The sequence below is a fragment of the Marmota monax genome, unplaced genomic scaffold, assembly GCF_021218885.2.
Source record: "Marmota monax isolate L192 unplaced genomic scaffold, Marmota_monax_Labrador192_F-V1.1 WCK01_AAM20220418_F8-fsc00126, whole genome shotgun sequence".
NCBI lineage: Eukaryota > Metazoa > Chordata > Mammalia > Rodentia > Sciuridae > Marmota > Marmota monax.
The window spans coordinates 4496089-4512260 of NW_026695245.1; the positions used below are offsets into that span (position 1 = coordinate 4496089).

Below are 16172 nucleotides of genomic sequence, written 5' to 3' on the forward strand. Positions count from 1 at the left end.
AAAATCTTTGCTACCTACAGATAGAGGATTAATCTCCAGTATATAGAGATATAGAGAGAACTAAAAAACTTAACACCCCCCCCCCCCAAAAAAAAGAACGACCAAATAACCCAATCAATAAATGGGGAAGGAACTGAACAGACACGTCACAGAAGAAATATGAATGGTTGACAAATATATGAAAAAATGTTCAACATCTCTAGCAATAAGAGAAATGCAAATTAAAACTACATTGAGATTCTATCTCACTCAAATCAGAATGGCAATTACCAAGAATACAAGTAACAATAAATGTTGGTGAGGATGCTGGTGGGACTGCAAATTAGTGCAATTGCTCTGGAAGGCAGAATGAAGATTCCTCAGAAAACCTGGAATGGAACCACCATTTGACTCAGTTATCTTACCCCTTGGCATATACCCAAAGGACTAAAATCAGCATACTATAGTGACACTGACACATCAATGTTTATAGTAGCTCAATTCACAATAGCTAAGCTACAGAACCGACCCAGTTGTCCTTCAAGAGATGAATGGATAAAGAAAATATGGTATATATACACACAATGGAATATTATTCAGCTATAAAGAAGAATGAAATTATGGCATTTGTGGGTAAATGGATGGAAATGGAGGCTATCATGCTAAGTAAAATAAGTCAATCCCAAAAAACTAAAGGCCAAATGTTCTCTCTGACATGTGGATGCTTATTCACAATGGGCAGGAGGGGTGGGAGTATGTGGAGTTGTGGTTCACCAGATTGAATAGGGCGAGTAGAGGGAAGGGAAGTGGGGATGGGAATAGGAAAGGCAGTAGAATGAATCAAACATAACTTTCCTATGTTCATATATGAATACATGACCTGTGTAAATGTACATCCTGTACAACCACAAGAATGAGAAGTTATATTCCATGTATATATATCAAAATACCTTCCACTGTGTATATAACTAAAAAGAAAACAATAAAAACCTGTGTTGCAACCTTTTAATCAAGAAATTAGACAAATGAAGGAAAAAAGGAGGAAAGTATTAAAAATAAGAAAAAAATGTATGGACACAATTCATTTGATTACAATCAATTTACTAATAGGTTTTTAACAAGAATACATTATACTTTAAATTATAATAAATAAAAGAAACTCACTAAGTTCTGTAATAAGTTTAAGATTCTGCTGTCGGATATTTTCAAATTCTTGCTGCTTTTTCCGCATATGTTCTTCAGTTACGGCACAGCGATCACATAATCCTGCTCTTAACCTATGAAGCAAAAACAAAATATTTTCATCTACTAAAAGTTATTTCCTTTTATAGGTTAAATTACCCTATTTGAGATGTTTGGGACCCTTTAGATTTGCTTCTTGTTTTAGTTTCTTGGTTTGGGGAGTATTTGCAGACTTTACCAGTTACAGGTCCCTAATCTGAAAAACTAACATTTGAAATGTCTCCCAAACTAAACCCTTTTGGTATGCTGACATGACATTGAAAAAATCTGGGGTTTCAGAGCATTCTGAATTCTGGATTTTTGGATTATATTATTTGCATTTCAAGATTGTTTTACTTTGTGAAGAGTTAAAGAAATTATTTGGCAAATATAGTGAAAATCAACTATTTTAATGAAGTATTAGACTTTTAACATATCCTTACAAATGCTAAAAATCTGCTACAGCACGATTTTCTACAACTGTATTTCTGAGTGAAATTTTGCAAAATTGCTAATTTTAAGCCCTACCCAAGAGAACTTTTAATTGAAGAAACCAACCTTGTTTTTATTACAGTCAAAATATGAACCATATCTAGCACTAACAGGCCAAATTATAGCTTAAGCAACTTTGCATGTTTTTCTCACTACCGTATATGGCACACAGGCAGTGCTCAACAATATTTTTTTTGTTGAATAAATATTAAAGGTCAAGGAATATAAAGGAAAAATAGTCACCTTCATATATCCCTTTCAACATTCAAAGAAACCAGTACTTGCAAAAATCCATAATATACAAAAAAGATTATAAAATAGCTTTTACTAATTATTTGAGTACTAAAGAGGGAAATACATATATCACATAGGTGTGGAGGGTATAGAAAAATTGTATTTCTAAAGTTAATAATAATAATAATTATCCTGTAGGAAACAATGGGATTTTCTTCTTAGTGTTTTTCTATAGAGTTCTAATTTTTTCAATTTCATTGTTTATATAATAAAAAGTGGTTAAAAAGAAGCACACACCCTACATTAGAAATTCAGAATATATACTTAGCATAATTTCAACTCAATAACCTAAGTCAATAACATAATAAGTATTCAGCTATTTATGGAAGTCACCACATGATGGTGTATATCATAAATTTTAAAAAGTTAATATACAACTAAAACAGAAGAAACTTGGACATTTTATATAAAAGTAAAGCTCATATCAACATTGAATGTAAAAAAATAAGACATTATAGGATGCATTAATAGAATTACAACTTTTAGAAGGAGGGAAAAAAGAGGCAGACAGCTTACTTAATGGGAGTAATTCTGAAGATAGGGATTTGAATATCAGGACCACCCTGTATGAACATCAAACTAAAGATGAAAGAGAGCCAGGTTTGGTGGCCTGTAATCCCAGTAGCGTGGGCTGAGGCAGGAGGATCACAAATTCAAAGCCAGCCTCAGCAAGAGGCATTAAGCAACTCAGTGAGATCCTGTCTCGAAATAAAATACAAAAAAGGCCTGGGAATGTGGCTCAGTGGTTGAGTGCCTTGGAGTTCAATCCACGATACCCCTCCAGCACCAGAAAAATAGAGAATACCTATATCTACTTTTGTTCCTCCCAGAGTCTCTCAAAAATACAGAGTGCTTTTTTCAGGTGTTCTTTTTTCTATTTCTCCTGAGTATGTGTTTCCATATAACTTTGTTATTTAAAATATAAAGATATAATAAATGTATTTTTCTGGGTGGTAAAAAAAAAAAAAAATATATATATATATATATATATATATATATATTTTGTATTTCCTTTTTATGGCAATCGTGTTTTCACTTCATACGTGTGTGTTTGTGTAGAGAAACTAAACTGAGAACATTGACTTCTAAGCAAATGGTAAGAAAAGTCTAGAATTGTACTGTCTCGTAAAGCCACATATTGCTATTTCAATCACAGTAAGTCATATTCATCTTATAAATTGAGTCCTTACACTCAAGTGCTCAACAGTCACATGTATCTAGTTGCTATCATACTGGCAAAAGCAAATATAGAACATTTCCATTATTACAGAAAATAGGATGGCACTGATTTATACTCAATGTGGTTTACATTGTAAAATTCCCAAAAGGTGTAAAAATTGGTACCCAGACTGATTGATTTAAAGCATGTTTTAAGAAATTATCACACCAACACATTCTTTCCCATAATCTGATAGATTATTTCCTCTCCATGCCGGTAGCAGAATGGAGGTTGAATCTTTAGAGTCTAAAACAGTTTCTGGTCTGAGAGACATGAGGTACACTTAAAGACAGGAGTACAGTAATGAATACAGAAATAGACAAATTCTCACACTCCTACTTAGGCCTTTGTCATCTACTTGACATCTAAAATACTGATAACAATGTATAACAGCCATGTTATACATTCTAGGAAGTAGAGTAAGGAGTCTTTGCTAGATAATCTGACAACTCAAACAATACTTAAAAGATATTGACAACAGTAGGGTATCATCAATGAAACAGACTGGCCAGATGACCCATCACTCTATGGACTTAGAGCTTTCAATTAACTTGTATCCTCTTCTCTTTAATATCAACAAACAGTATCAAGAGACATCTGAGGACAAAAACAATCAGGACATTAAGAAAAGAAAAAGGAAATTTAGAAAAGACACAAGCTATGCCAAGAAACAGAAAACCACCACCATCACCTCCACTAAACTATAAAGAATACTCTACAAAGATTAAAAAAATATATATCAAAACAATGAAATGAAAACAGGATTGCCACAAAAAAGAAATACTCTGAAAACAAAATATATCTTTTTTTACCACCCAGAAAAATACATTTATTACATCTTTATATTTTAAATAACAGGTATGATTACAAAATTATATGGAAACACATACTCGTGACAACAGGGGAAACAGCAAAAAGAACACCTGAAAAAAGCACTCTGTAATTGATCTCTTCAAATCATTTTTGAGATCTCTTTGCATCTATCTCTCTGCATATATTTTTTTAATTACTCAAATGCCAAGTTGCTGAGTGACAACCAGTATTATAAACAAGTTAGTTGTGTGCTTTTTAAAAAAGACATTAGGATTTAAGAATATTAGAAAAAGCAAACACTATAAATAGAATGTAGGAGATTATCCTAGAAGGTCAAATAAATAGGAATTCCAGAAAAAGCAAAAAGGTTGGGGCAGAAATTAAAGAATATTGACTTGTTTTCAGAAGGAAAACAAATTAAAAAGAAAAAAGATTTTATACAAGGGTCAGAAATTAGAAAACTATAGGATTGAATACCAACATTAGAAGAAGTAGCAATTCAGAATTCTGAAAGTTAACCTAAATTAACTTCATATTTTTCAACTATCAATTCAGCAAAAAATTTAAGAGACAAAAAAAAAATCTCAAATAATTTGCCTGTCATTAATATTTTTTAATGCAAATTATGGCATTATTAATGTATGTGTTTAGTAAAGAATCTCAATCTTTTAGAGATATATTTTGATATATTTGCATAAAAGGATCTAATGTCTGGATTATGCTTCAAAATAATGACTAATAAGGGATTAGTGGGAATATAGATGAACTAAGAATGATTACAGCTGGACATGGTTGTGCACACGTATAATCCCAGTGACTCTGGAGGCTGAAGCAGGAGGACTGCAAGTTTGAGGCCAGCCTCATCAACTTAGTAAGGCTCTATCTCAAAATAAAAAAGGGCTAAAAATGTGGCTCAGTGGTAGTTTGCCCCTGGGTTCAAAACTTAATCCTACCGAAGAAAAATAAAAACGAAAAGAAAAGAATAACCATAGTTAATAACTGTTGAAGCTGGATGATGATACAGTGGAGCTGGCTATCTTATTATGTCCTATGTTTAATTTTCTAAAATAACCTTTTAATTTTCCACACATCTGCCTCAGAAATCTATTGGAGGAGGTTCTCCTTCAAAACACAGAAAAATAAATCAGGAAAGAGGAAGTTATAGGACTCCTGAAGCCATAAAGAAGTAAGAGAAACCTCTGATGACTACAATGTGCCAAGTAAAGAAGAGTCCATGTTGGAACAGATTAGAGGGTCCAGGGAAGATTTGTTCAGAAAGGTAAAATGACAAACATCTGATCCATCTGCACAACCTGATAAATTTAGATCACTGATGGAACACTGCAGTTGAATTAGTGGTTAGTAGGCAAAAACCTAAGCATGTTAAAAAAAGATTCATTATAAACATGGACAGTAAAAATGTTTATGGGAAGGAAAAATTAATCACAATTTACAATACCTCTGAACTGCATTTACACAGTCATAATAAAAGTGAATAGTGTTCTAACCAAAATCATTATAAACTATATTAGGAAGTGAGAAATGGAAATGTTATCCAGAGTAGGGAAAAAAGAAAAAAAAATCTAAGCAAGAAAAAATTTTAAATGACAATACAAGTCTTTTTAAAAAGAGATCTTGAGGTAAAGAGCAAAATAAAATGTAGAGTTCAAAATGATTGCTTTTGAAGAAAGGGAAAAACAGTTGTTTTTTCTTTTATCTTAACCTTGAAAAAACTATTTAAATCTTTAAACTATAAGCTTATATGACTTTAAACAAACAAAAATGATTGAAGGAAATAAAGACAGTAGAAAAAATAACTGGGGGCACCTGGGCAGCTGTCTTCAAATATCAGAAAAATCAATCATGTAAAAAGAGATTAATGGATCTAAGAGGCAAAAACTAGGACCAAGTGGAGAAATTACATGGACAGATTTCCATCTAGTATATAGAAAACTTTCCGACTATTTAAGATGGAATGTGCAACCTAAGCAGGTAATGATTTCATTTGTCACTGAACATGTTTAAGCATAGAAAAGACGATCACCCAGAAATTGGTAATTGGTAATTAAAACACATGTTGAACCCATCAGGATAATGGTCCCCAAATCTGACATATCTCAAAACCATCAGGATAGCTTTAAAAGGGAGGGAAGAAAAATATTTATAAATTTCACCTAGGACCAAATAAATTAGAATCAGCAGGGATGGGTCCTAGAAATCTGCTCAGAAGCTCCTCTCCACACATACTTCAAAGCCTTTATAATAAGGCACCCTCTTTCTCCTTCCTATGCTCTTTCAATATCTTATTCCTAAATTGAGCGGTTTTGTCAACTTACACTCTACTCCACATAACACACAACACTTTCTACCAGCTAAACCAGAAGCTTATATAACTTTAATAAACAAAAATTATTAGCTTTGTTAGAACTGTTCCTGTTTACCAAGAAATATTTATAATTTTTGAGAATTATGTCCCTGATGACAACACAATTCATGTTAATCATCAATGACCATATTTGTAACAATCACATATATGATTATTTTATATAAAGTAATAAGTAGCTCAACAATTCATCTTTTAGAACAGACATACCCATAATATTTACATTCTAGAATATATCTTATGAATCAACTTTATTTTTCTCTTACACTTATGACATTTTCCCTTAATTATATGTATGTGATTATATTATTCATTAATTTCATTTCAAAATAGTAAAAAGGACATTATAAAATATTTTATAAAGGGGAGTTGCAATTTGAGGATTGAGAATTACTAGTCTAAAAACAGGACTATGCCCTACTTTTACAGCCATCTGTTAGTGGAAGTGAGAGCTGATAAGTTTTACTTTGAATTGGAGCACATTAAATCTCATCAAAATTCAGGAAACCAAAGTTCTTAACTGGAAGACCACATGAGGTTTATTTAATATTTGGTTTTTCTTTTGCAGTGCATGGGATTAAAAACAGGGCCTCATGTATGCTCTACCACTGAGTTAGAGCCCCAGCTTACCACATGAGTTATTTTTTCAAAAGTTTCTCAGAAAATTCTGATGGTCACACATGTATAGCAACTGACAAATTAAACAACCAAGAGAAAAGTTAGAGGAAAATTTGGAAGAAGGATGAAGTTGGATGTTTATCATTTTTCCGTTGGACCCTTATCTTTTACCATATTCAAAATTTAATTTAAAACAGATCAGACCTAAATGTAAAAGTGTGTGTGTGTGTGTGTGTGACACCAGCACAACCAACAGAAGAAAAATAATTATTTACTAAATGAAGATACATCTTAAAGTGTGCCTAGAAGGAAATATCAGATTTGTAAGACAGAAAATACCATATGTACACAGAAATTCACCACTATCAAATTAATACTATGCAATGAATCATATGCCTACCTAAGAATGTAAAAGTAAATGGAAAGAAAAGGAAGAGAATATTTAGGATAAGAAACAGCAAGGAAGCATGGAATGCACATGAAATTAATGACAACAGGTAAAACAGAATAAAAAAGAATCCAGTTCTAAAAAAGTCCTGCAGAATTAAAAAAAAAAAATCCCAACAATTTTAGTAATTCAAAATTTTAACTGAACAAAGGGAAATAATTTAGAAAAGACTTCAACAGGAAGGGTGGAGGTATGACCCACTGACATTTCTTTCCAGAAAGGGTCCAGGAAAGGAAAACCCACTCAGGAAGGGAGTGCAAGGTACAAAGGATAACTGAAATGGAAGTTCAAACAAAACTATACAGTGAAAAACTCTTTTTAACAACTGAAAAAGGAGGGCTTCAAGGGCTAAGATGAAGAACACTATCTTGGGGAAGAAATGAAGAGCCAACTGCATCAGCCAGTTAGAGCGAAATATAAAGACAACTATTTTTTTCGGAGTATTAACTTTGTGTCCTAAACTTGTTAAGACCAACTAGGAAGGACAACTAGAAATTAATATTATCAATCTCTTACATAAAATTATCTATTTCCTATTGTGAGGAATAAAATCACTGGGTCCACCTTCGTGCACTGAAGTCCTTCACCTATTCGCACAGGTGAACACACTACACAACTTATGGTCAGATCTGGCTGATGCATAAGCTCAACAGGAATACTATGGCTCTAAGATTCCACATCACCCTAGCCAAAGCTTCCTTAAAAAGCAGTCGAAGACCTGCCCTCTAACGTCTCTTCCTTACTGGGATAGGGACAGATGCTTGGAGGTCTGACAGCTTTCCCAACCTCTTCTAATTCCCACCTCATTTACAGGTGTTCCTCTCAAAAAATTAATGTCCAAAGTCATCTTGGCATTTGCTTCTCAGAGAACTAAGATTAGCTGGATGTAGTGGTGCATGCCCATAATCCCAGTAGCTCAAGAGACTAATGCAGGAAGAGCACAAGTTCAAAGCCAGCCCCAGCAACTTAGAGAGACCCTAAGCAACTTAGGGAGACTCTGTCTCAAAAGAAAAAAATAAAAAAAGGGCTAGAGATGTAGCTCAGTGGTGGGCGGGGGAAAGAGAGAGGGAAAATTCAGAATAATAGACTAATATATTTAGTTATGATGCCCATCTTAAATTTGTCTTTACACAGGAATCAAGGAACAGCAAGTGTTCCTATCTGTTGGCATAGAAGTGTTCCTTCTTGTTATGTGAAAGAAAAAAACTTGTGTAATTAATAATTTTTTATTTAGTACTGGATTGGGGAAGGGTTAAAGGGAGGTAAACCTTAATTAGAATGAGCGAGGACTCAGGTGAGTCCTCTTCTATTCTCTTCCTATACTTAAGATGTCCTTAGGAGACCCACTGAGCTCCATATTTACATATACAATCACCTACCTGACCTCTCCATTTGTATAGAGTAGGTGCTATTGGTACTCACATCCTTTTGTCATACCTGCCTCTTAACCCTCCAATGGCTTCCATCACAATTAAAAATAAAAAACTATAAACTTAAAATTTTTTTATTAGAAATATTTAAAAATATGGGGTTTGATCAATAGTACCATTAAAAAGAACAGAAACAAACAAACAGAAACTCCTAAAATCAAAGAAGTCTATGTGGGGAGGTTAAGTAATTGATTATATTATCCCAGTAATATTTAGAAAGAACTCCTAACATTGCCTGTAAGTGAAGAAATAAGTAAGGAAGAAAAGAAAATGGTCGGGGTGGGGGAATAAAGAAGGCAAGAATAGAATTGTGAAACAGTTTCCACCTAATTAGAAGTAAAAATGGAATTAAAGCTTCAAATGAATTAGAACACCACTACCCTGAAGTTCGCCTTACATCAAACACTAAAGAAAGATACCATTTAAAGGTTAAGCTGAGATGGTTGTTACAATTAATGAAAAACAAGCCTGTAAGAATATATCCCTAAAGCCATAAAGGACTTATTCAAAGATGACAGAAGACTAGGAAAAAAGATCACTTTCAATCCAGAACTGATTACAAATTAAAATCAATGCACTCTCTTACTTTTAAGGGGAAAATCACATCTTAAGTACCAGACTCACCGATCTTCTAAAACTTTAATGGTTTCATGAAGGACTTTCTGTTGCTCTCTCAGTTGCTGATTTTTGGTGAAGAATTCTTCCAGTCTTTGTGCATCTCTAAAAGTCAAGAAATAAGTAAGATTTTCAAAGAAAGACACTCTAAAAAGATAATTGTGACTTTAGAAGTCCACAGTTTAGCCTCACAAATATATATTTAAATTTCTTGTATCAAAAAAAGTTGAGGTCAAATACATACATGTAACTTAGTTTTCTCCATTTCAATCCCCACTACTATCCCCTTCTTCGCCTGACCTCCTTTCTCTACTCTATTGGTCTTTCTTCTTTTATTATTTATTTACTTAGAATAGGCAATATTTTTGTGGAAGGAAGAATCATATGATTTGGAATCATCTATATATGTATGTACATATGTATTTGAATTCTAGCTTCACACTGTGTCCTTCATTTAGATTCAGTAGCAAATAACTCAGTCCTTATTATTTCTGAGGTGTTGCTCTGGAGGCTGGGGACAGCACTACTGTTATTATATCATGGGCCTTACATTTAATTGTCAAAGGCTGGAAGTGAACCATAACAGTTGCAGACTAAGTGCATGAAGAAAACAAAATTTAATGATGTAATTGAGTGACCACAGGAATTAGAAATGAAGAGATATTGATGAGTAGCCAGGAGTGACCTTTCTGAGACAGTCCTATTTAAATGAGACCTGAATAACAAAAAAGAACCAGTTATCTGAGGAAACAGAGACAAAAGGAGATAGAATAGATAAATTACCAAAAAGTCTAAGGTAAAAAATGAGTATGAAATATTTGAGGAACAGAAAGTCTACTGTAATTATAGGTTAATGAGTAAAGGAGATGAGTGACAGGATATAAGATTGAAAAGTTGGGCAGCAACTAGATTACGTAGGGACTTGGGCAACTAAAAAAATATTTTAAAAATACATGGACTTACTGGTTTATATTATTTTGTCAACATTTGTTAATGTAAGTAACAGCTCTACTCATACTGTCTCTATTCCAATTATGGGAGATTTTCTATTTGTGATAAGAAATAAAAAGTATGAAACAGTGCTGCACAATTTTTTTCTCTGTAATTCTTTAAATTTCTTAATTGAAAGAGTAATTTAAAAGAAAACAAAGGTTTATTTGTAGATGAGTTGTTTATTTCATAGCAGCTGGAAAGGGAATTTTTCTTTCTAAGTGCCATATAGCTGGATGGCTGAATTATGGTAGCTGTCATATTTTATTATTTATTTCTTCAGAGAAAAATAAAGAAGCTATTGTTTTTCTTTAAATAATGGCTGATAAATAAGATTGTTGGATTCACTAATTGACCATGAAAAGAGTCATTACAGTTGATAAACAATAAATATAAGATAGGTAAATCCAAGTTCTTGATCCCACTATGTAAAGACCTAATTCATTCTGGGGAGGATAAAATAAAGCACCCCTTTAATTTTCTGATCACTGAGGGAATTTAGCAACTCACCCGTGCTTCCAAATTGTACAACCTCAAGCCACCTGAGGCATACAGGTATAGAGTAACAACAATATGCATTAAAAGGATCAAATGACTCTTTACATAGTGAAGGCATTATATCAGATACTGAATAATCAATTGTGTTTCCATTGTTTAATTTTCAGAGATGTCATTGGTGATTTTTGAAAAAGTAATATTCAACATTCACTTACAAATTTAAGAACTTTATTCATGTGGCTGTTTGGTTATAGGTGTGGATAATACATTTTGTATAAAAAGTCTACTATAAAAAGTACACTTAAAATAAGCAGACTAGATCATTTCAAAGAATTTCTAAACATTCAATCTACAGGGAAATGATTCTGACTCAAGCTAATATATTTGTAATATATTAATACAATTTATATTTTTAAAATTATTTATCTAATAAAGTTTATAGAAATTTATTATTTAAAATAGTTATGTTTTAGAAAATAAAATGACTAGGCCTACGTGAAGGATCTGTTTTAATAAAGCTAATCTTCAAAAACATTTTGTAAATGTAGCTTGAAATATATAAATATCAAACAGTAATTTCTGGGTTTTAGTATTGCTTCTTAGAAGTAATCAACATTTTGACTCTAAAGGAGGTCATTCCAATCAATAGTTGTTAATCCATCCTTTACAAGATCATTAACTTCAACAAAGATCCAAGGTATAATATAAAGAAATCATTGTTTAATAATCAACTCTGAAACATTAAACCTTTGGTATGAGAAAAGGTCAGCACAAACAAGAATTCCTATAAAGTGTTGCCATACATACAAAGAGAAGACTTGCAGAATAACTCCAACACACTGTGATTCAGCTATTTTATTTGGTATATATTAAAGCATCATACCAAGTCACTGATACATCTTTTGATTAACAGTATTTATTAAAACTATCAACCAGATGGCCTATGTCAAAAATGAAGAACTCAGATGTCATTGCTTCTAGGCTTTTTCAATGAATCAAGTCTAGGAAATATGTGTATATTTTTATTTACATTACATATTAAAAACCATGAGTTCATACTGGTAACTCCAATTCCTACCAGTACAGGGTTTACTCAAGTCCTCCCCCTTTCTGTATGTGCTAGCTCCTTCCTCCTGACAATGAGAATCCTAGCACTCATTATCAACAATTTACTTATTTATTTGCTCCATTCTGGAATACAAATAAAGCCATGTCAAAATCTTCACTAGACTAATCCGATCATGTTAGTTCAATTCCTTTGCAGCTACTGTTCAGGTATGACCAGGCAAGTTAAAAGAACTCTGCTGGGGTCTGTTCTTGTAAACTTATATAATTAGTTTAAAAAAAAAAAAAAAAAAAAAAAGATACAAAGATGTTCTGCAGGTGATGATTAGAATGATGATGGACATCTTGCTGTTTTATCAAGAATAAAAGGGAAAACTGAACACTAACACTGTCACAGAAGACATGCAGAATCTTGAATATTTTGAGTCATTAACTAAGCAATGCTAGAATGCCCTTTTTTAGTGGCTTTCTAGGTGAAAGAATACATTTTCCTTCCTGTAAATGTCACTTATGATTGGTTTTGTTTTTTGCAGGAAGAAAATTATTTATCTAATAAGATATACATCCTACATTACTACTCCAAAAAGACTTATTAATTTTCTGTGTAAGTAGAGAAAGATGTCAATTTTGGGAACTAAACCCAGCACCATCACAGAAAAAATGGGTTATCCTACAGTTAAGGTTTAAAGCAACATCTTTAAGTAGAAATATGTATACTTTCAACAGTACAAAACATTTAAAAGTTTCACTAATTAAGAATAAAAAATTATTACTTTTAAAACAAAACATTTAAATTTAATGATTTTCTGTTTCAGAAGTATAAAGACTTTCTATGTGTGAAGAAAAAATTTCTAATTTTCATGCAGGACAGAAAACAATTGGATGTATGCTGATCGGTGACTAGTAACTCTAGTTTTCAGTTAAAGCCTTGGAAGTGTTAGAAACATGAAGTAACTGAAGCCCACAGGTATATACTATAAGAAAGATGTGAAATCATGTCATAATAATATTGATGTTTGTTATACTACTGATATTGTACCATGCCATCTGTTTTGCTTTCCTGAATGTGAAAACACTAAAAAAACCACAAGTAAAAATCTGCTAACACAGAAAATCAGATGTGATTCAGAGCTTAATATCAGAACAATTCACAATATCCTAGGGTAATTCCAAACTACTTAAAAGGGGTCTCACAATACCCATTTTTTGAGTTTAGAAATCACAGAATTAATCCGTTCCCCATCTTGTAGTATTTTGAATTCTAGGCGTTAACACAGCTGGGAAAATATTGTTGACAGATTAAAATGAATTTACAGATTAGATCAGTTCTCATCCTAATACTCTTATAAAAAAACTAATTTAATATTAGAACGTATGTATACATAGTAAAACTACACCTAAAATCAGTTATTCTCTTTATTTTAAAACTTAAAAAGGGAAATCATTGTCAGTTGATCTAAGTAAAGCAAATCTTTTAAATAAGATTGAGGTTAAACAGGATTAAATACTTTACAAATAAGACATCAGTATTACATACTGATACTTACAAAATTCGTTCCTTTTTCAGTTTAGTTACTTTTACTTGTAAACCTGAAAAATAATAAAGAAAAAAAGCCTTAGTATTTTATTTATACATATTGTTATTTTTAAGGCAATTATCAAAGTTCCTTTATAAATCAAATGCTACACTATTAAGACCCTTCAGTCTGGCCTCTGAGTAATGAACCAGGTCCCATTTGTTTGTAAAGATTGAGTACATTCACTTTACTTGTGCCCTGGGGTCACAAAAGTATATTTGTAACATTACTGCTTTTAGTCTATTATATGACAGCCATGTAGTATGAAATTTTCCCCACCTAAAGTGAGTTACTTCCTTTCTAATAGCAGGGGCAAACATATAATTAGAAGTTCACTATAAATGAAGGGCTATGTTCTGACATAGCCTATGTATTTGCTAACAGCAATAATGCTTATGTAGGCTCGTCTTTTGGGATTAAACTAGATTGCAGCAGGAAGTCCTAGAAGGGGAACAAAACTGTTTATAGAAATATACTTAACAAAGGGCAGAGTATAACAAATATCTTGAGATATTTGTATTTTTAGTTTTAATTAAGTCTGACATGAAAGAGAAGACCACTGTATTATTCGTAACAGCCAAACATAATGTCTTTCAATAAGTAATGTCAAGAAAACCAACAAAAAAACTGTAGTGCATCCACGTACTACAGTGAACAATAAAAAGGAGTGAACTACTGACATTTGGAAAAATTTGGCCAGATCTCAAGAAAATTATGCTGATTTAAACCAGCCAATTTCAAAAGGTAATGTTTTATGTTTCCACTTACATAACATTTTTGAAATGACAAAATTATAGATATGAAGAAGAGATTACGGATGGCCAAAAGTCAGAGGGGTGGGGTTGGAGCAAGGTGGCTGGGGGTTTTAAAAAGTAGCATTATGAATCCCTGGTGGTAACAAGAGAATCTACATGCTACTGAATAGCACAGAACTAAATACACACACATACACTACTGAATTCATGTAAAATTGGTTGAATCTGAGTAAGGCTGGTAGACTGCAACAATATTAATTTCTTGGTTGTGAAAATGTACTATAATAATACAAGGTGCTATCACTGGGGAAAAATGAGTAAAGGGTACATGGATTTCTTTGTACTATTTCTTAAATCTACAGGTAAATCTCTAATTGGCTTGATTTTTTTTTTTAAAAAAGGGAAAACTATTACTTGCCTTAGATTTATAGAAAACAGTTAAAATACAAACCATAACAATAAAGGGAAAATTTATCTTTAAAAAAAAAAAGGTTTAGAGAAAAAAACTGATGTGATCTTTTGGTTCTTTTAAATAAATCCTTTCCATCTGTCAAATTCCTATCCTAAAAAAGCTTCTTTTTCTTAGGTAATGATGACAAACTTATGAGACCTGAAAAGTACTCAGTAAAACATCAAATCGTCCTTGCAGAATTAAGAACTTGTGCATCAGCAGTTTTTCTTCTCTTACTCCCTTCCCAAATATGGGAAAATTCACTTATTCACAGATTTTCTAGTTTTAAATTCAGGCTGACTTTTAAAACTCAGGTCTGCTTTTAGAAGTGAAATGTGTAGCCAAAGATGAAATGGATTCTTGCCATGACCATCTTAAGAAAAGAAACAATGAGATAGAAAATCCATATAAACTTCAAAAGAAAATTCTTGGGAAATATGGAAAGACTACTCTTTTATCTTGTAAGCATTCAACACCTGTGAAGCATTTGTTCTGTCACGCAGATCAGTCCTGAAACAGGTTTATGTGTGTGCCAGTGTGTGTGTTTAAATTTTAGCATTTGCTATTCGTCAAGTCAATTAGGCATCTACAATTAGAACCCCTATAAAGTGTGCTTTAATCCTGCTCCACACCCATCGGAAGGAATGAGGCTATACAACAATACGGCTCCTGTATGAACAGGTAGTCTGTTCAACGAAGTATTTGGGACTGTAACACTGGCAACCTGAGACACCTATTGAGGAAACTGCTCAAAAGACCAAGCACCACACTACAATTAACTCTACACCTATTCTTACATGAATTTTGGAGGAAATGAAATAATTAAGGTCATGTACATGTAGTTATCAGCAAACAAGTTTAAGAAATGAGACAAGAGCTCAATTTGCTACACACAAACAAAAATCACTGTTATATTGTTTTAGTTCTCTACCCAGAACAAACCATATATGGTTCATGCACTTTCACTTTGAGTTTCTTTTGGTTTTGAATTATAAATGATAAAACTATTATCACCTTTCTGTACAAATAGTAGTTTTATATATAGATCAAATAATTTAACTTCTACCAAAAATACTATTACTAACATTTTTATAATTGTCTAATTATTTCAATTCCAAAATGGAATCTCCTTATCTTTATGAAATCTGCCATATTTAAGGTGTGCTAATATTGCTTAATATTTAATTATCAAAAAGTGGGTAAAATAATATTTGTGGGTTTCACTGAATTTACAGATGTGAATGCAAATTAAAAAATAAGAGATGTGAGAGTAACAGAGTATTCTTAACAAATAGGACACACTGATGATATAAAGCCAACTTAC

The 16172-nt window shown here is 32.3% G+C and overlaps 1 protein-coding gene across 5 annotated transcripts in view; it reads right to left on the reverse strand.

Moving 5' to 3' along the window:
- Positions 1–16172, reverse strand: part of Rbbp8 (RB binding protein 8, endonuclease) — an 85536-nt gene that overhangs the window by 39984 nt on the left and 29380 nt on the right. For all 5 annotated transcript variants that reach the window (XM_046433798.2, XM_046433788.2, XM_046433820.2 and 2 more), the window contains exons 3-5: positions 13613–13655; positions 9522–9617; positions 1144–1256 (exon numbers count right to left, since the gene is read on the reverse strand). In XM_046433798.2, the coding sequence (XP_046289754.1) occupies positions 1144–1256; positions 9522–9617; positions 13613–13655 (252 nt within the window). The remainder of the gene's footprint in view (positions 1–1143; positions 1257–9521; positions 9618–13612; positions 13656–16172) is intronic.